The sequence below is a fragment of the Asterias rubens genome, chromosome 11, assembly GCF_902459465.1.
Source record: "Asterias rubens chromosome 11, eAstRub1.3, whole genome shotgun sequence".
In the NCBI taxonomy this organism is placed as follows: domain Eukaryota; kingdom Metazoa; phylum Echinodermata; class Asteroidea; order Forcipulatida; family Asteriidae; genus Asterias; species Asterias rubens.
The window spans coordinates 779477-803764 of NC_047072.1; the positions used below are offsets into that span (position 1 = coordinate 779477).

The 24288-nt window shown below is 38.9% G+C and overlaps 1 protein-coding gene across 4 annotated transcripts in view; it reads left to right on the top strand.

Annotated features, from left to right (window-relative positions):
- Positions 1 to 527: 527 nt before the first annotated feature.
- Positions 528 to 24288, top strand: part of LOC117296479 (PC3-like endoprotease variant B) — a 35538-nt gene continuing 11777 nt past the window's right edge. For 2 of the 4 annotated variants that reach the window (XM_033779429.1, XM_033779430.1), the window contains exons 1-9: positions 528 to 838; positions 2438 to 2631; positions 4283 to 4387; positions 8636 to 8767; positions 10766 to 10874; positions 16005 to 16042; positions 17210 to 17292; positions 19528 to 19616; positions 20839 to 21011. In XM_033779429.1, the coding sequence (XP_033635320.1) occupies positions 2446 to 2631; positions 4283 to 4387; positions 8636 to 8767; positions 10766 to 10874; positions 16005 to 16042; positions 17210 to 17292; positions 19528 to 19616; positions 20839 to 21011 (915 nt within the window). In that variant the 5' untranslated portion in view covers positions 528 to 838; positions 2438 to 2445. The remainder of the gene's footprint in view (positions 839 to 2437; positions 2632 to 4282; positions 4388 to 8635; positions 8768 to 10765; positions 10875 to 16004; positions 16043 to 17209; positions 17293 to 19527; positions 19617 to 20838; positions 21012 to 24288) is intronic. The other 2 variants (XM_033779431.1, XM_033779432.1) reach the window with 2 other exon arrangements.

The following is a 24288-nucleotide window of genomic DNA, read 5'->3' on the forward strand; positions in this document are numbered from 1 at the left end:
CACACAATTGATGTGATAAAAACAAAATACACTATTTAAATTGGAAGATTTAATTACAACTTTTGATGAGATAGAAAAGGGATTTATTTTGAAAAGTCGTATACCTGTATCATTTTAGAAACAGGAAGTTTGGTATATTTCAGAAGATGGTTAATAATCTGGGAGGGCTGCAACACTGTCTCATAAACAAAATTAACTTATTTACTTGTTGAAATAAAAAATATAATATGGGAGCTCCAATTTTTGTCGCATGGAGAAAAGCAAACCCCCACACATTACGTCGTTCTATCCGTACAAAAGCATATCAATTGACGGTCGTTGACGCACAATTGCCATTTGGCGCTCGCATCCAAACAGGAGTTGATGTCGCCGCCGGCCCATCCCAGAACGACTTCAGCTATGGCTATTGGCTGCAACGGCAACGTTGAGGAATAGGACTTTTAGGTGATCATGCCGTAGCCATTGGCAAAGCCTTCTGCTCGCTCAACCATGCAACTCAAAAACTGTGTAAACCACACGACGGACTGTATGCTGGTGGTCAGAAAAAGGATTTGGTGTTGACTTCTCCAACTTGCATCGGGCTAAAAATACTGGATTTTTTCTCATAAAATCTCATTTTCAGCGCTCCAGTTTGACACAAGTAAAACAAACACAAGACTAGCTTCTTTCAGCACGTATTTCTTAAACAAAAACGATGATTTTGTAAGACTCAGTTGAGGAAGAGTTGGTGGAGCATCACGGGTGGAGTCCCGACGACCGAGGTTGTGTGGGTGGGGACGGGGAGACTCTGCTGCCGTCAAACGGGCCGTGGAGCCCGCCTGGCTGTGTGACTACTGAGGTGAGTGAGTTACGGTCTCGAATGAGTCAGTTAGTCCATGGTTAGTTTGATAGTATTCATTAATGTTTCTCTAAAGCAAAATATTTATTGAGAATACTGAATCTAAGGTGTCAATACATTGTTTTATTATTTACATTTCATAAAATTAATTGTATCTTTTATAGTTACTTGAATTTCAAGTTGAAATTAATTTGATCTTTATAATTTAAAAGTAAGTTGGTTGTTTTGTTTATTTGTAAGTTTTTATAGTTTTAATTGAATGGATACATTTCAACAATAACAACACAATGTGCTTTTTGCTATAGTCTAAAGACTATCTTTTTGGAATGAATGAATTTGCCTGACTAACAGACTAACACTACAGTACCAAATCAACATTTGTAAAATGCTAGCACTGCTTTAGCCTAATAATTGTTGACCATTTTGTTCAAATTTACCAATTATTTGGCACTCTGATCACTTCCTCACCGTCCATGGTATTTAATGTATTTGTATATAGTTATTAGTGCTATTAATGAATTGCTCTGCATTATACTTCCAAACTATAAAATTGACCAGCCTTTTCATTTGAAATCGGCCTCATTATTAGTTGGGATTTGTCAATGATTTTTTAATTTTGTTACGCAAGTCGCACAGAGACACAAGTCCTGAAGGCCACTTCAAGGTGTGGGCTACAACTATTTTATTCCAGAGGGCGAAGTAGGCTTGGGTATCATCAATCCGAAGCCTGTCTGGTAGAGCGAAAGCACTACCTCCCCAATTTTACGTAGCAAGTGTCACGACCGGGATTCGAACCCACAATCTGCTGGTCAAACACAGGAGATTGAATCCGGTGCTCTTAACCGCTCGGCCACGACATTCCTACTACAATGTATTTCTCCTACTGTTCCAGTTAGCCCACCTTGTTGGGCACATGTGGCTCTCTTAGTCATCGGTCTTATAGTCGCCATGATATTGTAAATGGTAACTTATGATAAGACTGATAACATGAGAGGCCCAACAACAAGGTTTCTAAATTCTACTTTTTCTTTAGGGTACATAGTAAATAGTATGACTGATGTTTGTTTTGCTGTGTCTCCTATAGCGGAACCAACCTCATTCATCTTGGGGTAAACTTGCCAAATTGGGAAAGATTGGCCCAATAACAAGTTTGGACTGCGCCACGTCTGCCCATAGTTGGGAATTAGGGATCTACCTGGGCCCAATTTCATGGCTCTGCTAACCGCCGAATTCTGCGCTTACAATCACGATTCCTCGCTTACATGTAAGCGCCGAATTTCTGCGCTAGCCTTGTAAGCGTAGAATGCCTAGTAACGTGGAGTATGCATGCGCAGAAGCCAAAATTCGACGCTAACCTGTGAAATACGCTTGCCGTAAGCAAAGAATTCCCTGCTTCCGTAAGCGAAGATTCCTTGATTACGGTAAGCAGAGCCATGAAATTTGGCCCTTTACCCAACATTATTTTGATCCAGGCCCTACTTCTATCACAGATTGTGCATTTAACAATTTTGTTGAAGTGAATTTCAGTTAGAATTTGTTAGAGTCTTTCCATTTTCTACAGTATAATTTATGTTTTGTATTTAAATTCTATGTTTTTAGCAAAGAAGATGACGCAATTCACACTACCTCTGTGTCTACTTCTCGTGGTCCTCCTTGGACATGAGGGAGGAGCGACAGCATCTCAAGAAGAGAAGGGGCGTGTCTTTCACAATGAGTGGGCGGTGGAGATAGAGGGCGGAGAAAGAATCGCTAGAGACGTAGCAGAGGAATATGGTTTCACGTTTGTTAAAAAGGTTAGTTTATAAAAGACTTGACTTTGGGGTTGAACAACTGAGAAAAATTTACTAGAGTGGGACTCAAACCAAGGACCTCCGTATTAACATGCCAGCGCTCTACCAACTGAGCTGTCTAGCCCTATGTTGGTGGCTCGAATTTCATTTAGGAACAAGTACACATGACTGCAGGATTTGTAGCTCAAAACATTTACTGGACCAGATAATTTGTTACAAAAAATTGACCAGAATCACAATGAGAAAAACACGTATAGGCCTATTTACTCAGTTTCACATTTCAGAAGATTTAGGCTATGTGATGTCATTTTTCTTATTAGTGATGTACAGCTGGTGAAGTACTTCAATACTTGACAGAAGTAAACATTTTGTGATCAGTTTTTAAATTGAAAATGAAGTTATTATTAAAAAACACAAGACTTGTACATTTGTATGTTAACTTGATCGACGCTAAAATCACTTGCCTCGGGCCTGCGATCCAGTGCTAATTTCGAGCCCTGCAATGCTTAGCAGATCTGTGGAAAACAGGCCCACAACCTTGAGTATTTCGTTATTTGCTTTGCGACAACAAACATTCTTGGTCTGTGTAGGATGTTGCTGTGTACTCTAACCGTGTAGTGAAAGGGCAAATAATCCATCGGTCTTTTCACAGGATTAGAGTAAAAGAAATAAATGTTTAAACTGTCTTTAGTGAACACTAGACCCTATTTGTTTTGTGGGTTGCAATCTCAGTTTTGTTTGAGGTTGGGCTGATATCCACACATACTTGTACCGGACCATCCTCCCCAAAAAATGTTTTCTTGAGTTCAGAATAATTTCATACTGTACACATGTGCAGGCCTGTATGCTTCGTTTTTGAAAGGGCAAGGGCACCAAGGCATTTTCTCCTTGTTAAAGGGCACCCTATGAGGAAATTGTTAATTTCTACTGGCATGACTGGAGCAATTCAAGGGCACGAAGGCAACGACCAGGGGCAACGGAGGCAATCGCCTCCATTGCCTCCGTGAAGTATCAGGCCTGCATGTGTACGTATAAAGTTGCATGTCTCAAAATGTTTCCATATCTCAAAATGTATGGACTTTTCTGAAAACTAATGTAGTCAATATTATGGACAGTTTGTATTGTTTAAAGCATATAATAAGATTGAAATATATTATAAGTTAACTACAAAAATATTACACCCAACATTGCCAAATGAAATTTACTATACATTTGTATTTGTACAAGTGCACACCACACAAAAAGTATTGTGCCTCTTAAGGAACGTTAGGATTGGTAAGACAAAAAATCGTCGTAGATCACATATTATTTACATAAAAAACATACAATGTCTGATGATGATGATAGTAGAAAACATCCCTTGAAATATTTATGTCTAAAATGTCAAAAGAAAACTATTTTCCCGTTAAAAGTTTATAGCTCAGTGAGCAATTTATCATTTTTTGTATTAATCGATTTCATGCAAAATGTGGGATCGGTTTTTCTCTATTTTCTTGTGACCCAGATGGCCGATCGTTTTCAAACTTCTACAGGTTTGTCAGTTTATGTGGATTACATAAAGTGCTAACACTGCCAGCAACTGTTTTGTTAACAAAACTATTTCTGTAATGTTCTTTTAATTTTGATTATTATCGTTTTGTGGTCTTTATTTTAGATTGGGACACTTAAGGATAAGTACAGGTTTCGGAGAGACAGCCATCATAGCAGATCCAAGAGGCAAGCCGTGGATGAAACAGGCCTCCTGGATGAAGATGAGAGGGTAAGATGAAAGTGATGAAAAGGTCTCGTCTTTAAAGCCATTTAAAGCCCTTCGTTAAACAGTATTGTCCAAGGCCCACACTTTGTGTACCACAACTTCTATATCAAATAACAAACCTGTGAAAATTTAGGCTCAATCGGTCATCGGAGTCGGGAGAAAACAACGGAAAAACCCACCTTTGTTTCCGCGCATTTCGCCGTGTCATGACATGTGTTTTAAATAAATCCGTAATTCTCGTTAACGAGATTTATATTGTTTTGCTGTTTTCTCAAAAAGTAAAGCATTTCATGGAATAATATTTCAAGAGAAGGCTTTCACCTTTGCCTTCTGTAAACCCTGTAAGTTATTTGTAAATCTGTGAATTTTTTTTTTTTTTTCTGAACCGAAAGGGTCCAATGGCTTTAAAGGCAGTAGACACTATTGGTAATTACTCAAAATAATGGTTAGCATAAAAACTTACTTGGTAACAAGCAATGGAGAGCTGTTGATAGTAAAAAACGTTATCAGAAACGGCTCCCTCTGATGAAGTAGTTATGTAGTTTTTTAGAAAGAAGGTAATTTCCCATTGATACATGATTTAAAGACGCGGACACTATTGATATTATTGTCAAAGACTAGTCTTCTCACTTGGTGTAATGTATCTCAACATATGCACAAAATAACAAACCTGTGAAAATTTGAACTCAATTGGTCGTTGCGAGATAATAATGGAAGAAAAAACACCCTTAGTCACACAAAGTTGTGTGCTTTCAGATGCTTGATTTCGGGACCTCAAAATCTAATTCTGAGGTCTTGAAATCAAATAGGTGGAAAATTATCAAATTGGTGGAAAATTACTTCTTTCCCGTAAACTACGTTACTTCAGAGGGAGCCGTTTCTCACAATGTTTTATACTATCAACAACGGCTCATTATTTACTCATTACCAAAAAAGGTTTTATGCTAATAATTACTTTGAGTAAAATTACCAATAGTGTCCAGAGCCTTTAAGGCGATTAAAATCCCGTTTCACAATTTAATTTTAATGGCTTTATGGTGAAAACTGTGTGCTTCCCCTTCCACCAGAAGCAAAATGAAGACAGGTAATGGATGTAACATTGAGACACGGTTATATAGTTCTGGTGATTTAAAATGGACAATCAGTTTGATGATTTCCCACGTACACGTACAATTTGTGCTGGTACCAATTATCTCCACAGTTAATTATTCATTTACAAACATTTTGGTTTAATCTGGCAAGCTCAACAACGGGCTTGATTTAAAATGTAAGGGGACGGGGAGAGAATCTACACGACCATGGGTTTGTATTTAAAAAAGATTTACTCGTCTTGACTTTTTTTCTTCTTTTTTCAATGGAACAAAATCAAAATACATGTTAGCAGTTTTTATTTTAACAAGCACTATTTCAAGAGTTTATACAATATACATTCTACGTCAAGATTTGAACCATCGACATCTGGATTAACATGCCGAAGAAACTTGCTGAAACCTGTCATGAATGCTTGCAAAAGGAAAAAAATAAGCTGACGTAAACACACCAACAACATTAACAACAACAGCAACAAAAAAAGCAAATCACTCACTGCAGTACATGTGTACAAACGTAGTGCACATGTTGAGCCTCTACAAAATCAAGAGCTTCAATTTAAAAATAACAACAATAATCTAGTATAGCGCTTGCTCAAAACATTTGTAAAATAGATTGGCTAAATGAAGTTGAATTTTGCACTGTGTAACCCTGGAGGAAGAAATAACCAAAGTGTACTTAAAGCCATTGGACCCTTTCGGTAAACAGTGTTGTCCAAGGCCCACACTTTGTGTACCACAACTTCTATATCAAATAACAAACCTGTGAAAATTTAGGCTCAATCGGTCATCGGTGTCGGGAGAAAACAACGGAAAAACCCACCCTTGTTTCCGCGCGTTTCGCCGTGTCATGACATGTGTTTAAAATTTATATTGTTTTGCTGTTTTCTCAAAAAGTAAAGCATTTCATGGAATAATATTTCAAGAGAAGTCTTTCACCATTGCCTTCTGTAAACCATGTAAGTTATTTGTAAATCTGTGAACTTTTATTTTTTTTTCTTAACCGAAAGGGTCCAATGGCTTTAAAGGAACACGTTGCCTTGGATCGGTCGAGTTGGTCTTTGAAAAGCGTTTGTAACCGTTTTTTTATAAAACGCATATTATATGGGTGGAAAGATGTTGTAAAAGTCGAACAGAATGATCCACACAAACATGCTTCGAAATTGCACGGTTTTCCTTTTACCTCGTCGACTAACACAGTGGCCATTTATGGGAGTCAAGTTTTTGACTCCCATAAATGGCCGACCGTGTTAGTTCGCACAGTAAAAGGAAAACCACGCATGTTTGTGTGGATCATTGTATTCTACTTTTAAAACATCTTTCCAACCAATTAAGCTTGGGCGATATCACGATATCATCGAATATCGCAATATTATCGAATATCGCGATATTAATTTGGACACGATTTCGATATCGGATGGATTTGGTTTTAATCGAAATATCGATATATCGCGATAATCGCGATATATCGATTAAATATCGCGATGTATTTGCTAGCTGAGTCATCTTGCACCCCATAGGTTTGGAGTAAAACCAGAAGAATAGGTCATAAGAACACTTCTCTTATGCTAGGACTGTCTCTTATGCAACTTTCACTTGGAGTTTTAAGACTGATGATGTCAAATTTCATTAATCGCGATTATATCGAATATCGCGAAATAATTGTCGGCGATACATCGTGAATAAAATAAATCGATATCGCCCAAGCTTACAACCAATGCATTTTATAAAAAAGGGTTACAAACGCTTTTTATAGACCAACTCGTCCGATCCAAGGCAACGTGTTCCTTTAACTGAACCCCTCCATGCCCCCAACCTAACCCCATTACAATGATTCAGTAACAATGCACTGTTTAGGTATTGTCCGAAGTATATACACATGTCTTGTAGTGTACAGAGTAGTGCATTGGTCGTACTTGTAGAAGATAGTTGTATGGTACATGTACATGTACATGTACATGTATTTACCCATCCATGCCCCCAACCTAACCCCATTACAATGATTCAGTAACAATGTACTGTTTAGGTATTGTCCGAAGTATATATATGCACATGTCTTGTATGTGTACAGAGTAGTGCATTGGTCGTACATGTAGAAGATAGTTGTATGGTACACGTATGTCATGGAGCCCAGTGACTTATTGTTGTTGTGGATGTCTGTGTTGTGTAGACGTTCATTTAGAATTTGATTCAACGAAATAGGATCGTATGTAGACTACAGCATTAACATGATTAAGGTCAGCGTATGGTTGCAGTCAGTATACAATTCAGAAATGTCAATTGGTAATTTTATCCTGGAATTTTAAATTCGACAATCAAATGAAGGTTATTTGGGGTCCATATGTTTATTGTTTGTTCAAAGATTTGTCAATTTTGGGTGAAAAGTCTGGGCAATGATTAATTTTTTTTTAAAGCTTACTTTCAAATCTTTTGGAATTGCAGGCTGCCTATTTTGTACCCATCGTGTCAACCTACGTGCAAGAATTGTCAAGATTGGGAAAAAGCGAGCATTATCGAGAGGTCCCCCCTTTCCATTTTGAGCGATTTATAAAAATGACTTTGCCAAGCGATTTCCAGTGGGAGCAGGAAACATTATCGAGGGGTCCTCCCTTTCCATTTTTGAGCTAGGAGCACTCATGCAGTGAGCAATGACCACAAGAGAATTTTTCAGGACTGCCCAGTTGTCAACTTTTTTGAACTCAGTGGTAGTAAACACTGTTCTAGTCCGAAGTTGTCTTTGGCCGTTCCACAAGAAGCACAACAAATTTTTGGCCTGGATTTTCATCTTTAAACATGTTGAAAGGGCAATGCCACTTTTATTTACTAAAGGGCACTTTCATTGGAAAATCTTAAAGTCAATGGGAAACTGTTGAAAGGGGCACCAAGGCCAAGACCAGGGGCAACAGAGGCCATGGCCTCCGCGGCCTGCAAGTAGTTCCAGGCCTGATATTTTCCATAACATTTTTTGATTTTGTTTCTTCTTGACAGGTGTTGTGGGTTGAACAGCAAGAAACTCTGTTCCATTTGAAAGGGCAAGGCCACTGTCATTTTCCAAAGGGCACATTGAGTTGTATTGAAACTTTTTAAGGGCACCAAGGCCAAGACCAGGGGCAACAGAGGCCTGATGTTTCCATTAAATTCTTGATCTTTTTTCTTCTTTCAGGTGTTATGGGTTGAGCAGCAAGAAACTCTGTTTCACGTGAAGCGTGATGCGAAGGCCGTGCCCCACGATGCGACAGGAAGTGATTACGTGCCACCGTTTAACGATCCTAAGTTTCCACAGCAATGGTACCTGGTAAGTCATCTACTGATGTGTTCTTCATACCATTAAACAATTTTTGCACGCTGTGACGGGGTCCATGGCGTTTTGTACACCCGAGGCGGAAAATTTCCACCGAGGGTGTACAAAACCCATGGACCCCAAATCACAGCGTGCAACAATTGTTTTGTTTTGGTAACATGATTATTCCTCTTCTCAAAGTTCTGTTGTCATCTTCAAACATTATGCATAGTTTTTAAGCAGATGAACATTATTGTTCAACAAATATAAGAAACAAGTCTTCACTATTCCCTCGAAACTGGGCAGTTCCCAACGGTGGGAACAATCAAGGTTAACATCACTCATGTTACCCTTGCGCTCTGCAGCCGTGGTACATGCGTTTTTGTTGCTTGTCACATGATTGGTTCTTTACTAGCCCTATATAGGACTCTTTCTCTGTACACAGATACAGAGTCCTAACTATTGAGGCCCGTTTCTGGGGCGGAAAATTTTCAAAGCTTCATAACTCAGATCTTACCTGCAACAAGCCACTAATTTCAACAGATTCACATTCCATGGCGGCATACATTTTTCTGCGGTGGGTTTTGGTCGTCATATATTCTTCACAAATCCGTCATTTTCGTGAAATAATGCAGCTCCCAACGTTAAAAAATTCCTGTTTTGATCGTTTTCTCACAGTGTTGTCTGCTGCCATGCGTACGCGTATACATTCGCGTGCAAGACGCAAGATGCAAGACCATGAATTATGGCTCACCGTATCTTGACTGCACAGCGTTTAACACGCAAACGCAACGCAAGATTTGCGCGTCGTGCGTCTTGCGTACACACGGCAGACTGTGAGAGTACGAACAAAAATTTGAATTTCTTAACATTGGGAGCTGCATTATTTCATGAAAATTACGGATTTGTGAAGAATATATGACGATCAAAACCCACCGCAGAAAAATATATGCTGCCATGGAATGTGAATTTGTTGAAATTGGTGCTTTCTTGCAGGTAAGATTTGAGTTATGAAGCTTTGACAATTTTCCGCCCCAGAAATGTACCCTGATGTCCAGGACGTCACTGTAGTACAATACGAAAGTGTAAGGCCGCCAGGGCTAGTTCTTTACCAGTCAAACTTCACAATTTGTTACCGTGGTATTACAAGAACTTATGACTGGGATAATAATATTCTCATTTTTACGCACCTTTTCAATGCAGTTCTGGAAGTGGACAAAATTACCTGAAAGATCTACTCCCTCCATATATTCCTACTAGAAACCTCCGTTCTGCTAACAAAGACACCCTTGTAATCTCTAATATTGCCACCAAAACATATGGTCAACATAGTTTTAAATTTGCTGCACCTCATTTATGGAACAATCTCCCTCGACCCATTAAACAAGCTACCACTATCTCAAGTTTCAAGACTCTTCTCAAAACATATCCGTTCAATTCATCATCATACATAACTTTTCTTTTGTTCCTTTGAGCGCTTAGAGACTTTCTTGTGGAGGTGTTAGGCGCTATAGAAATGCAGTTGTTATTATTATCATTATTATTATACGTGTACATACCTCATATAATATAATAATAATAGTATCAAAGTCTTATAGCGCACGTACATGTATCTACCAAACAAGGTACTCGAGGCGCTGAGTATATACAAACTTTCAGAAAGATATGTTATTGCAGTGATGAAATTTGAGACCCAATTAGTTTGCACCTCATAAGGGTTTACAAGGTGCTACTGCGCCTCAGCCATGCACAGCCAGAAACACCGGGGCGAACCACTTCTCTTTTCGAAAAGTGCACTTGGTTCTTTTACATGCGTTACACAACACATGGGACCAACGTCTTTACATGTCAGCCCATCCGAAGGACGAAGCAATGGTTAAGGACACAAGTGTCACGGCTGGGGATTCGAACCCACACTCTGCTGATCAGAAACACCAGAGTTTGAATTCGGTGCTCTTTACCGCTCGGCCACGATACTTCCACTAAATATTTTCCCTATATGTTTCATTGCAGCACAACCAAGGCCAGAACAAAGCACAGCGTGGTGTGGACATGAACCTAGCCCCAGCCTGGAAGCTAGGCCTTATGGGAAAGGGCGTGGTGGTGACCATCGTGGACGATGGTGAGTTGGCATTATTTTCCATATTTGGCTAGTCTTGCGTGTGGTGAACATGGTGAAGGGGACACTAATAGTAATACACGGTGGTGGACTTTATAACCAGACTTTTTAGGGGAAGGCAAAATTTTGTCCAAGAACTTAAGACGAGGTCAAAGGGCGACACGTATGAACTCTCACCCTACATGTAGGTACATGTACTTCACGCATTATGAAGGGTGCTTTCATTGTTTGTGGCAGTGTCATGGCCGAGCGGTTAAGAGCACCGGATTCAAGCACTGGTGTTTGATCAGCAGGGTGTGGGTTTGAATCCCGGTCGTGACACTTGCTACGTAAAATTGGGGAGGTAGTGCTTTCTGCTCTCCCGGCCAGGCTTCGGACTGATGATACCCAAGCCTACATCCGTATGGACTGTTAAAGGGGTAACCCTGTTTCAGCCCTAGGAGTAGGTGGCAACGGCCTCTGGAAAATATAATTGTAGCCCACACCTTTAAGTGGCCTTCAGGCCTTGTGTGTCTGGCGACTTGCATACATTTTTTTTTTTTAAATAGACCTTTTCGCAAATACCCATTACGCAAGCGCTAAATGTTGAATGAGGTGCTACTGTCTAATACATGTAAGCAATAAAACTTGATCGCTAGCTAGACCAGCATGCACCTTCTTCCGCTGTGATCGCGACGACAGTTCCCCTCGAAACCAAACTCTTTTGACACTGACTCGAAGGAGAATTTAAAGAAAAGTTGCAAAGATAAATTTAGGACTTATCCTGTTACCGATCTACTTGACATTTTTGTATTTAGTCCATTTCAATGTTTGTTTAAACATTCCAAACGGGACAGTTGATTAGCTTTAAACAAGAAATTTTCTGCTTCCAAAACTATTACACAGGAAAAAAAGTAAAAGTAAAGAAAATAACCAAACATCCTGACGTAAATTACATGCATCAAAGAAAATAAGAAGTATGTAATAATTTTTGTGTCAATTAGCTGAATGTCCCAATGATGTTGTCAGTGATTTTTAGTGAACCTAAAATCAAATAATTTGTTTGGTGATTTGGAAAGGACTACATGTAACACTCATCAGCTCATTCAGCTGTAACATTTCATGCTCTGCTATCCTGACATCTCAAAGCACTTGTGATTAGTTTTTTTTATGGAAAATTTCATCAAAAGTGCAGATAGAGCAACACTCTTTTCAAACACAATCAGTATCAAATAAAAAAATATGAGGAAATAAAATTTAGCCATAGAGTTTTATATATAGGAACTAGAGGGCGCACTGGCCTACGTATATACGCGCTCCGGCATGCGCACAGGCGGCTATTTTCTAAGTTGACAAAACAGGCATCGCACAGCGTTTGTTTGTGCAGCCATTTTGTAAGTTGACAAAACAGCATCGCGTAGCGTTCAATAAACACAAACTCCAACGTGTGTTTCATTTTCAAGGCGTGTACAGAATGGCGCGCGCGTGTCTCCTTGCGGTCCCGTCGCATTTGTGCATGAAGCATCACGAGTGCGCCCTCTAGTTCTTATACTCTGTAACTCTATGAATTTAGCTGACATTGCAAACTGCTCACATGTACAAGTACCAACCAAAGTATATGAATTATTCAACAATAGTTGGTTTGAAGTTTGAACTTGAAGTGAAAGAGGAAGTTCCTTCACTGATCCTATAATTTACACTTTTGATACTTGCATTTTTCCTCAATGATTGACATTTTTATTTATCTACTACCATCCACCCATCCTCTTTCTATGTTTCTATAATCCATCCTCAAACATTCCTACCTAAACAGGTGGCCCAGTCGCCTTGAGTAAGTTTCCATAATTGGTTTGATTGTTCAATAATTGCTTTAATAACGAGTGAATTTTTGTTTCTGTGTTTAATTTGTTTTGCATGAGCCTTTAAAGGCAGTCGACACTATTGGTAATTACTCAAAATAATTATAAGCAAAAAACCTTACTAGGTAAAGAGTAATGGGGAGAGGTTGATGGTATAAAACATTGTGAGAAACAGCTCCCTCTGAAGTGACGTAGTTTTCAAGAAAGAAGTAATGTTCCATGAATTTGATTTCGAGACCTCAAGTTCAGAATTTGAAGTCTCGAAATCGAGCATCTGAAAGCACACAACTGTGTGTGACAAGGGTGTTTTCTTTCATTATTATCTCGCAACTTCGACGACCGATTGATCTCAAATTTTCACAGGTTGGTTATTTTATGTATATGTTGAGATACACAAGTGAGAGGACTGGTCTCTGACAGTTACCAATAGTGTCCATTGTCTTTAAAGGCACTGGACACGTTTGGTAATTGTCAAAGACCAGTCTTCTCACTTGGTGTATCCCAAAATGCATAAAATAACAAGTCCGTGAAAATTTGGACTCAATTGTTCATCGAATTTGCAAAAGAAAAATGACAGAAAAAACGCCCTTGTTGCGCAAATTCGTGTGCTATCAGATGCCTGAAAAAGGCTTTAGGCTTGAAGTCTTTTAATAGTTGAGTGAGAATTTTCCACTTTCTCAAATATCAGTACTTAAAAAAGAGCTGTTTGTCACAATTTTATATACTACATGTATCAACAGCTCTCCATTCCTTGTTACCAAGTAAGTTTTTATGCTAACAATTATTTTGAGTAATTACCAATGCCTTTATGTTGCATGGTCCGATTTTTGCTGAAAGATTTTTTTTTTTCAATAACAAGTTTTATCTGAAGGAATTTTAACAGATGGTGCTGTTTCAAAATAAATGTTGAACCTTTTTTAGTTGAAGCTTGTAACTAAATCAATTACATAAAAATAGCTCTTTCAATAATAATTATAAATATCCGGGTTAAATTTGGCTAAAGATCAGACCAAGCATCGTTAAAATCAAATGTTATCGGTACTAAAACATGTTTTGTACATAGTTTTGTAAACTTATCAGTGTTGTGTTTTGATGAATGAGTTTATCCACATTTATTTCATTGTTGCATGTTCTTAAGTCTTACTCATTATTAACCCTAAATCCCTTTGAGAAGTTTAACACCCAAACTCCGGGACTCTGATTATATGGTGGTAGGCATATAATCAGTTTGCAAGTGCAGTCCTCATGTCCAACAGAATCAAACTAAACAGAGTAACTTTAGATTTTTATTGGTGTTGAAGTTTTGGGTTGGTGAATAATTTGTCAACACTTGTCCTTGTGTATTCCCTACCCTTGAGGTTTTAAACCTGCCATCTACAATTCAATAACGGGTGCGTTCGTTTAGCTTCCCTGGGTTGACCCGGTCTTCCCCGGTACATTCGAATAGCCCCAGTGCCCTGCTTGTGGAGTGGGTCACTTGGGGGTGACCTGAGGTGCATGCTGTCACCACGAGAGGGTGAGTGTGATCGTTCGATTAGCTCTTGTCAGGGGGCTCACCCGAGTGAGCACGGCGGGGTAGACCCAGGGAAGCTAAACGAACGCACCCAATATATGGCCCCACCCAATTATTCTGCAGAATTTAACTCCCACTACATTTAATAGTCTATGGGAAATGTTTAGAGTGGCAGCAAGGCCAAGACCAGGGGCCAATTTCATTGAGGTGCTTTAAAGGCAGTGGACACTATTGGTAATTACTGAAAATAATTATTAGCATAAAACCTTACTTGGTAACGAGTAATGGGGAGAGGTTGATGGTATAAAACATTGTGAGAAACGGCTCCTTCTGAAGTGACGAGGGTGTTTTTTTTGCTCAATTTTTCACAGGTTTGTTATTTTATGCATATGTTGATATACACCAAGTGAGAAGACTGGTCTTTATAAATTACCAATACTGTCCAGTGTTTTTAGAGCATTTAAAACTTTCTAAGCACAACTGGATTATTCTAACCAACTAAACATTACCAGCTAAGATGCATACATACCATTTTACATGTAAAGCTCCTTTTACATATCGGTTATGATTAGCAGAAATTGTTAAGCAATGTTTTCTGCTTAAGCAGCTTTATAAAATCGGGCCCTGGGCAACAGAGGTCAAGTAGTCTCCTTGTTATTTCAGGCCCAACATCTTTGTGCCCCGTAATATAATACGTCAGACTTCAAGTACAAATAGCCAAAGAGCAGACTAACCTGGCTGCACACGCATTTTCTAGGGATTGTGTTATCTTTAATACATCCACATTGTGTTGTTTATGGCACTTTTAGTTTTACATACTAATATGTTTTCCTCATAAAATGATTGAGTCAAATAACTGTTCAGTAGCCCCCTAGGTAAATGTACCCAAGGCCCAAAGCGGCAAGTGTAAAGAATTCTGGAGTTCTACAACCCTTTTACTGAAACCTGAAAACTTTTTTTTTCTTTTTTTAGGGGGGGGGGGGGTAAATTTTGTCTGTTGTATTGCATGCATGTTAAAAGATCAGTTTAGAATAAGTCATGTAAATATATTGATTAACAACCCTCATGAATATTCAAACCAGATAATCAACATATAATTTAGCCACATTATTAGATTGTTTTTAAAAGTTTGTTGACCAGCTGACAAAAAATGAGCCATATGCTTTTGCATGTTCACCCCTTATCTTGCCAAGTTTTTTTCGCATGCCGTAAAACTGCCCCAGAAGTGGCATACCTTAAAAGGTGACCCCTCTCCTGTCCCTCCCCATGTTATCGTATACTTGGGTGTGATCTGTAGCTTTAATAGAGCTACAGGCTGAATGGCTTCTGACTAGTTTTTGAGAAATGAATATTAAAACAAGTCACAAAAACTATTTAAGCATGTAAAACATATTTTCGCGACAATTGTTTATATTTCATTTCTCAAGAACGACAGCTACTCAGCAAGTAATATTTTCAGGGAAGCCTTCAATTATCAATTCAAACTGTGTGTTTAATGTAAATCTGTTGACATTGTGTTTTGTGTTACAAAAAGTACCCCAAAATACAGGGGGATACAGAGAGCGTTTTGCTTAGGTTTGAGAGCTTCCAAGAACCATTTAGTCAAAAATATGGAGGGGGGGGGGGGGGGGAATGAAACAGCTTCTTATCAATTCCATTGTTTTTATGGGTTTTACTGTTTTTTATTTCTCTGGATCTGCCACTGATAAATGCATGCGTACCAAAAAAATACCAAGTTCAGAAGTGGTACTAATTTTGTTTCTTGTCCTATTTCACTCTTAGGTGTGGATGGCACTCACCCGGATCTGAAGAACAACTTCGTAAGTTAATTGATATTTGTAAATTGTAAAAAAGATGTATTTGCACCGGGGATGAGAATGGCGTACACTCTGTGTCTTCCTAAGCTCTGTGAAGCAAAAGGCCTGGGATGGGATTCAAACCCACGACTTTTGCATTGCTTTAGCAGATGTCTTATCACTAAACAATTGACAAATGACCAAGCTAGCCCGGTTGCTAGAGGCAGTTCAAACCCTATGTGTTAGCAGCAGGTAGCGCAACGATTTTAATCGGTATGTTGTATTTGCATCGGGATGAAATATGTATCCCCGATACAAATATAACTTATCGTTTGTGGTACCCGCTGCTAACACATATGATTCGAGCTGCCTCGAGCCACTGCCCTAACTCAGTGGTCTAGTGGTAAAGACGTCTGCTCTGGCAATACGCCTCTCTTAATATTCATGCATCATGACGTCATAATTCTTACCCAAAATGAAGCAATAGGCGCACGTCCGCCACTGCTTGCAGTGGCCTCGTTTTGGGTTACCTCGTAATTGTGACGTACTCATGCTTCAATATTAAGAGAGGCGTTATGGAAAGGGTTGTGAGTTCAAATCACACCCGAGGGATTTGCCTGTGGATTTGTTTCACATTTCGGAAAAGTACTGAGTATACAGTGGTTGATACACATTGTTGTGTCGTGGCCGAGCGGTTAAGAACACCCAATTCAAACTCTGGTGTATCTGATCAGCAGAGTGTGGGTTCGAATCCCTAGCCGCGACACCTGTGTCCTTTAGCAAGACACTTAACCATTGCTTCGTCCTTTGGATGGGACGTAAAGTCGTTGGTCCCATGTGTTGTGTAACGCATGTAAAAGAACCCAGTGCACTTTTCGAAAAGAGAAGGGGTTCGCCCCGGGGTTCCTGGCTGTGGCTGCTTAGTGCGCCGTAGCACCTTGTAAACCCTTATAACATGTATAAGGTGCTAACTAATTGGGTCTCAGAATTCATCACTGCAATAACCTATCTTTCTGAAAGTTTGTATATACTCAGCGCCTTGAGTACCTTGTTTGGTATATAAGACTTCGATATTATTATGATTATTATTATTATTAACAACGAACTATAAAATGTGAAAGTTCATATCAAGAGGTAACATCACAAATTCATCCCTTGTTGATAACACATTTTGTTTGATGTTGATCACAGGACCCCGAAGCATCATGGGATTTCAATGGCAACGACGGAGATCCACATCCTGACGATCGACCCGAAAGAGGGAATGAAAATGAGTAAGTGAACACCGGAGGAGGGGGGTACTAGTAATGATCATTTTAATTCCATCAAAGGATTGTGTGGTATTTGTTCATGTTATTCCATCAACAAAATGTCTGCTATTGTGTGTTATAATCTATACATTTTTGTTTCAATCCACTGCTTTTTCCAATGAATCCACCAATGTGTGCTATTGTCAACAAATTTTTCTTTTGATCCAATTTTATTTTTCCACTGACTTGACGGATGCCTTCATGTCATGTTTTAATGTATCCACACATTTGTGGTACTATCAACTGATTTGTGTATAACCCACTGTTTTTGTCACTGTTGCTTTTTAAACATGTTGATATGCCTATGTATCCACAAATGTTTGCTTGTTTCAACTGATGTTTGTATAACCTGCTTCTTTTTCTCCCTGGAATACTTTTTAGAATGTTGTAATCTTCCTATCCACAACATGACAATGTGTACTGTTGTGTAGGCCAACTGTTGTTGACTGTTGTTGACTGTTGTTGACTGTTGTTGACTGTTGTTGACTGTTGTTGACTGTTGTTGACTGTTGTTGACTGTTGTTGACTGTTGTTGACTGATATGCCTGTACATTGTATCCACAATGTTTGCTTTTATCAACTGATGTTATAACCTGAGCCTTTTTCTCCCCGGAATGCTTTCAGAATGTTGTAATCTTCCTATCCACAACATGACAATACATATATGTACTGTTGTGTAGGCCAACTGTTGTTGACTGTTGTTGACTGTTGTTGACTGTTGTTGACTGTTGTTGACTGTTGTTGACTGTTGTTGACTGTTGTTGACTGTTTTTGACTGTTTTTGACTGTTGTTGACTGTTGTTGACTGTTGTTGACTGTTGTTGACTGATCTTTGTATTTCATTCATTGTTTTTTTCAGACACATGTTTGTTCTAACAAGAATAATATAGTATCAATTGTTTATAACATGTATATAAACATGCTATTTTCTGTACAAGGTTGTTAAATTTGTCGTACTACACGCAGCTCCAAATATCCATTATGTCTAATCTTTTATACAACGCACTACATTTGCATGCAAAACTGTTTTATACAATATTATATCATATTATCGGACATCTGTTTTATAATTTGTGAGTCATGCTCACCCAGCTGTAACTAGGATTGATTTCATTATGGATATAAATTTGTATTTATTAACATTATTAACTTGATATCACTGACTGAAACACGGCACATGTACAATAAATATCAGTGAAATATACAGCGTGTTCAAGCCATGCCAGATGGTTTTGATTGCAATGTATTAATTGTTTGAAAATATACAAAAGTTCAGATATAATTGTTGCATTATTTCTGTTGCAATTTAATAGGCCTAATGTCTTGTTATTTCAGGCTTAGAGTTATATTTTTTAAACAAAACCAATTTCTAAATCAAAGGATGAGCATTTTCAGACTTGTATTTGAATTTATAATTGTTTAATGTCTGCCTGCCAAGAAGTAGATCTTGTTTTATTTGGATATTTGTAAATCATGCTCTTTGATCTACTTTGTACTTGGGATACTGTTCCTAATTTGGCCTTGCCCAATATAAAGCATTTCAGGAGTTTAAAGGAACACGTTGCCTTGGATCGGTCGAGTTGGTCTTTGAAAAGCGTTTGTAACCGTTTGTTATAAAATGCATATGGGTAGAAAGATGTTTAAAAAGTAGAATACAATGATCCACACACATTTGCCTCGTGGTTTTCCTTTTACTTTGAGAACTTACATGGTCGGCCATTTATAGGAGTCAAAAATTTGACTTCCATAAATGGCCGACCGTGTTTGTCGACGAGGTAAAAGGAAAACCACGTAATTTCGAGTGATACTTGTGTGGATCATTATATTCTACTTTTAAAATATCTCTCTAATCATATGCATTCTATAACAAACGGTTTAATACGCTTTTCAAAGACCAACTCGACCGATCCAAGTCCATTTAAGACCTTTCCATTTTGTACGTATGTGGGTCAGCCCTAGTATTTGATGAAATATTCCTACTTTTTTTCTGACGACCAAATATGTCTGATAGTTAATTTATTTAATGTTTACCTTTAGACATGTTAGATAGGCTTAGAGGTTACTGTAAGTTACGTGTGACAACTACGTGTATCACAGTGTAAAATTAAAAGTGATAACCAGTAGTTAATGAATATTGTTATAACAAATAAATTTGGTTTCTTGTCTAATTTTGTTCTTCCATTTTGACTTCTCCTACAGTCATGGCACACGCTGTGCAGGAGAGGTGGCTGCCGAAGCCAATAATGGTATATGTGGTGTTGGAGCAGCCCCCGAGGCAAGCATTGGAGGTAAGAAGTTACCAGACTATGTTTAAAATAGGCCTACTGACTACAGTATATAAATAGCTTCTTGAACAACTTTTTTTAACAGGAAAGCTATTTAAACTTGTTTCTTATACGAGTGTTTGTTTAAATAATTTGTCATTGTTTATCAGGTACTTCTGAGTTTTTCATGCTTATCTATTACATAAGGTTTTGAAATTTTAGAAACACTGCTTTATTATACCTCCATCAGGCATGTAATGCTTCCTACTTTAGTCTGATTTGCCGTTTTGTTTGCCTTTGGAAAAATCAGGAAAATTGCGATTAGCCTGAAAAGTACTAAAGCCTGCATTATGTGTACATGATCCTTTTTTCCGAGGGCCAAATATCACGCCTGCTCCATGCTGCAACCAAGGAGGTAGCTGCAACAAGCAGCTATACAAAACAGAACTCCCCACATGTACGACTCAAGGCCGAGTCACGCTGCAGCGATATCGAAATTTATAACGATCACGACGAAAATAGAACGCATTCTATTGGTTGAATTTCTCCCTGCATAGTACGCCCACGCTCATTTAACCAATCGCGGGCGTGCATTGTTTTAACAATGCATTCTCGTTATGGAGGCCTGTGTGACCGGGCCTTTAACTTGAGTGGTGATTTAAAGGCAGTGGACACTATTGGTAAATACTCAAAATAATTATTAGTATAATACCTTTTTTTGGTAACAAGTAATGGGGAGAGGTTGACAGTATAAAACATTGTGAGAAACGGCTCCCCCTGAAGTGCCATAGTTTTCGAGAAAGAAGTAATTTTCCATGAACTTGATTTCGAGGCCTCAGATTTAGAATTTGAGGTCTCGAAATCAACCATCTAAACGCACACAACTTAGTGTGACAAGGGTGTTTTTTCTTTCATTATTATCTCGCAACTTCGACGACCAATTTAGCTCAAATTTTCACAGGTTTGTTATTTTATGCATATGTTGAGATACACCAAGTGAGAAGACTAGTCTTTGACAATTACCAATAGTGTCCACTGTCTTTAACAGCCTTATAAGAGGCTTTCTGAAAACCACTGGAGAAGAATAATTAAACAATTGTCTTTTACACAATACAAACTTGTTTAATCTCACGTGAACTCAATTTCCTTATTGATAGAAAGATTGGATCTCAGCAAAGATGCACATGTACAAATGTAGCTTGTTAAGGTTTTTGTTTATGACAAAGATTTTTGGTTTGATCTCTAGGCATACGATTTCTTGACGGCGATGTGACTGATGCAATTGAAGCCGACGCTCTGACGTTCCATAATCAACACGTTGATATCTACAGCTGTTGCTGGGGACCAGCTGATACCGGCAAAATTATGAGGGTACCAGGGAAATTGATGGGTGAAGCGCTGGTTGAGGGAATCACAAAGGTAAATGGGAACCAGTTGAGGTTACAGTGCTCCCTTATTGTACAATTATGAGGGTACCACACGTAGGAACCCGAGAGATACGTAGTGCGACATCCGGTTTGACCTTGCGCGTTGAAGTCTTTGTGTAAACAACGCGCGATTTATGTAAACTTGGCGAGAAACAGGGCGCCCGCGCGCGGTCAAAATGCGTTCGTGGTGGCCCGAATTTTAAAAGTTTCCCTGTGAACTCATCAACGAAAACGTTAGAAAAACTGGCGGGAAAATAGTAGACTCATGAATATTTAACATCCAAACCGACCTACGTTAGCCAATCATCATTCTAGGCCAAGCGTCACCTTCCATTCACATGTAGATCTGACGCGATCGACTGACTTCCGGACGCACATCAAGGTAAATAAACCCTTTTTTTTTTACTTTTTGCCAAAGCCCCCCCAAAAATTTCTTCAGAATAATAACAAAAGTATAAACATAGATTGTATAAATTTGCGTGAATCTATGAAATTCCCAGTACATGATTTCTATTTGTCATATTATTTTATGAATGTCGTTGGTTTTCAATTTACTGCTTGAATTTTTTTATTTTCGTTTTGTGTAAATCTCGTCAAGGTCAATGGGGCAATTTGTAATTTGACACCCGCAACATTTCACGTGAAACGCGCTCACACGGACAACGCCACAAATGGAGTGCCGTTAAACGATGCGTTTGACGGGTGCTTTGATTGTGGTCGTTGGGGTCGCTTTACTCCTCGTAGTAAAAGTAAATTCTGCCTATTTAGGCAACGATGCTTTTGAACAAAAGGGGCCTGTACACGTAGCTGCTTTTTATGCTTATTAAAAATAAATAGTTCGGCAATCTTATGCAAATATTTCTGCCATGTATCAGGTCTAGTGTAACCAGTTATTAGTTAGAAAATGTGGGGTTTTTATGAATGAAAAAAAAAAAAAAACAAAAAAAAAAAAACATTCTTTTTCACAGCTCAGTATAAACACTCCTCTTCTAGCAGACTTCAGGAAAACAATTAACAAACAAACAGGCTTGGCCAAACCAAGTTTGTTTTTTATTAAAAGCATCCGTCTTTTCATAATAACATTAATAATAACCAAGTAACTAAGTAAACTAGGCGAGAGTTTAATTAATAAATGCAATCCATAGGCCTACAATAAAATTTTGTGACAGTGCAAATTTGGAAAACAGTAGTTCATTTTTAAAAAAACACATCTTTGTCTATTTGTATTGTGTAATTATTTTTGTGTAATTAATAGGCCTAAACGACTTTTAATGGTCTGTCAGGGAAAACCTCATCTGTATTATAATTATTATTTTTTAACATTAAAAATTAAATCACATTGTCAAAGAAACAATTTGTGCAATAAACAAATTGTCAAAGAAACAATTTGTGCAATAAACAAAATCTAAGTTTTAACTTTAAATTATTGTTAATATAATTCAAACTTTAACATTAATTTGTTTTTCCTGTTTTTTTTTCTTTTCTGTAATACAGATTCAAAATGGATGAACATAAGAGTTTTCTGAAAAGGTTATGTAGACTGTGTGGGGGGCGGTGCTTGTCATCATTGGACACGAAGGCTGGGAAATGTGCTAAGAGTTGTGCCAAATACAGAGACAAAATTCTTAGCACATTTCAGGTTGACGTCTCCCATGATGAAGAAAGCACTCACCCCCCTCACATGTGCCATTCTTGTTATACTTGTCTGTTTCTTTTGCCTAGGAAAGCTGCCCCCGCCTGGCCACCCCACCCAAGAACAGGTGTCTGCACTGTTTGCACAAATTCTGTCCACCAACATCTCACAGCTGGTCGAAAAAAGAAGCAGAAACGCACAGGGGTTGGCAGGCCTAGGATTACCCCCGCATATGTAGAGCACTTTAGCAGTCTCCCCCCCTCACCCACAGTCTCCAGGGATAAGATTTCCAATTTTGAGCCATTGTCAAGTACAGCCTTGATAGAATGTAAAATTTGCACCCAGTTACTTGACAATGCCCTGGAGACACCTTGCATGCATCTGTTTTGTTCCGGGTGCTTGACAGCACACTATAAATCTTTCAGAGAACCTAGCGCCCCATGTCCAGTCTGTCAAGTACCAGTGCACTTCGAGAGCATCACTGCCCCCCGAGGATATTTTGCTGATTTGTTTTTTAGTACAGCTATGAAGTGCACAGCATGCAAGGTCCATGTAACTGTGGGTGAAATTTCAACCCATGTTTGTTCAGTTAACCCACCTACAGTTTCAATTGCAGATAAAATCGTTCAGCCATCCACAACTCAAAGTGAAGTCACCCAGATGTTGCTGCGTCCCCTGACTGCGCCGTTAACCCCTCAGATGGAGGCTCTCGGAGCACACATCTTGAAGACCAAGCTCGCCCAATCTGCAGACGGGTTAACCACACAGTACAGCACCGGTGGTCTGGTGAGTTGAATTATTTCCCAACTTAAGCGTTGCATTAAATTATTTATTAAGTTTAAAACTATTTTCTTTGTGTTTTTTTCCTTTTACCTCCATGCAAGGAATTTCTTAAAATGATTTGAGATGCTGATTATTTTGTATCTTTTTTTTTCTCATAATAAGCCTCTCATGACACTTTGTGTCCCCACTCCTCGGAAAAGCAGCGAGGTTGCCTCCTCCAAAACCATCCGACGGCGCTCAGAGATTTTAGACAAGACCCGTAACCTTCTCAGCAAGGGTGCAACAAAGGAGCAGCACAAAGACGAACTCAAGCTATGCCACCTGCGAAAAGATCTGCAGGGCATGTTGCGGGACTTAAAGATCAACACCATCAGGATCCCCAACATGCAGCTCCTTGCTGCGAAGGCTCACCTGGGAGTCTCTTGGAAGCGCACCAGGAAATTGAAAAGATGGTTGAGGGAGTACAACATTCTCACCGAAGGAGAAAACGCCATGCGTCATCAACAACGAGACGTCGTGGCGGACAACATCATTGCTGAAAACCTCCCCTTTTCATTCCCTGACGACGTCAATGGAGGAGTTACCATCAAGCCAGCCCCCTGCGTAGCTGTGAAGTCCCTTGTCGCTAAAGTTAGACAGCAACTAGATGCCTACCAGAAGTAAGAAAAATAGGAAAGTTGAAACAGTTCATTATTAATTTTTAAGAACATAATTGAATAGAATGCTTAAAATTTGCTCCTCTCCTCAACAGGAACAACGAGCTAACTTGGCACGAGGGCAATATCCCACAGACCGAGGTTTGGGTCAAGATCGGAGGCGACAAGGGAGGCGGGACGTTCAAACAGATGTTCCA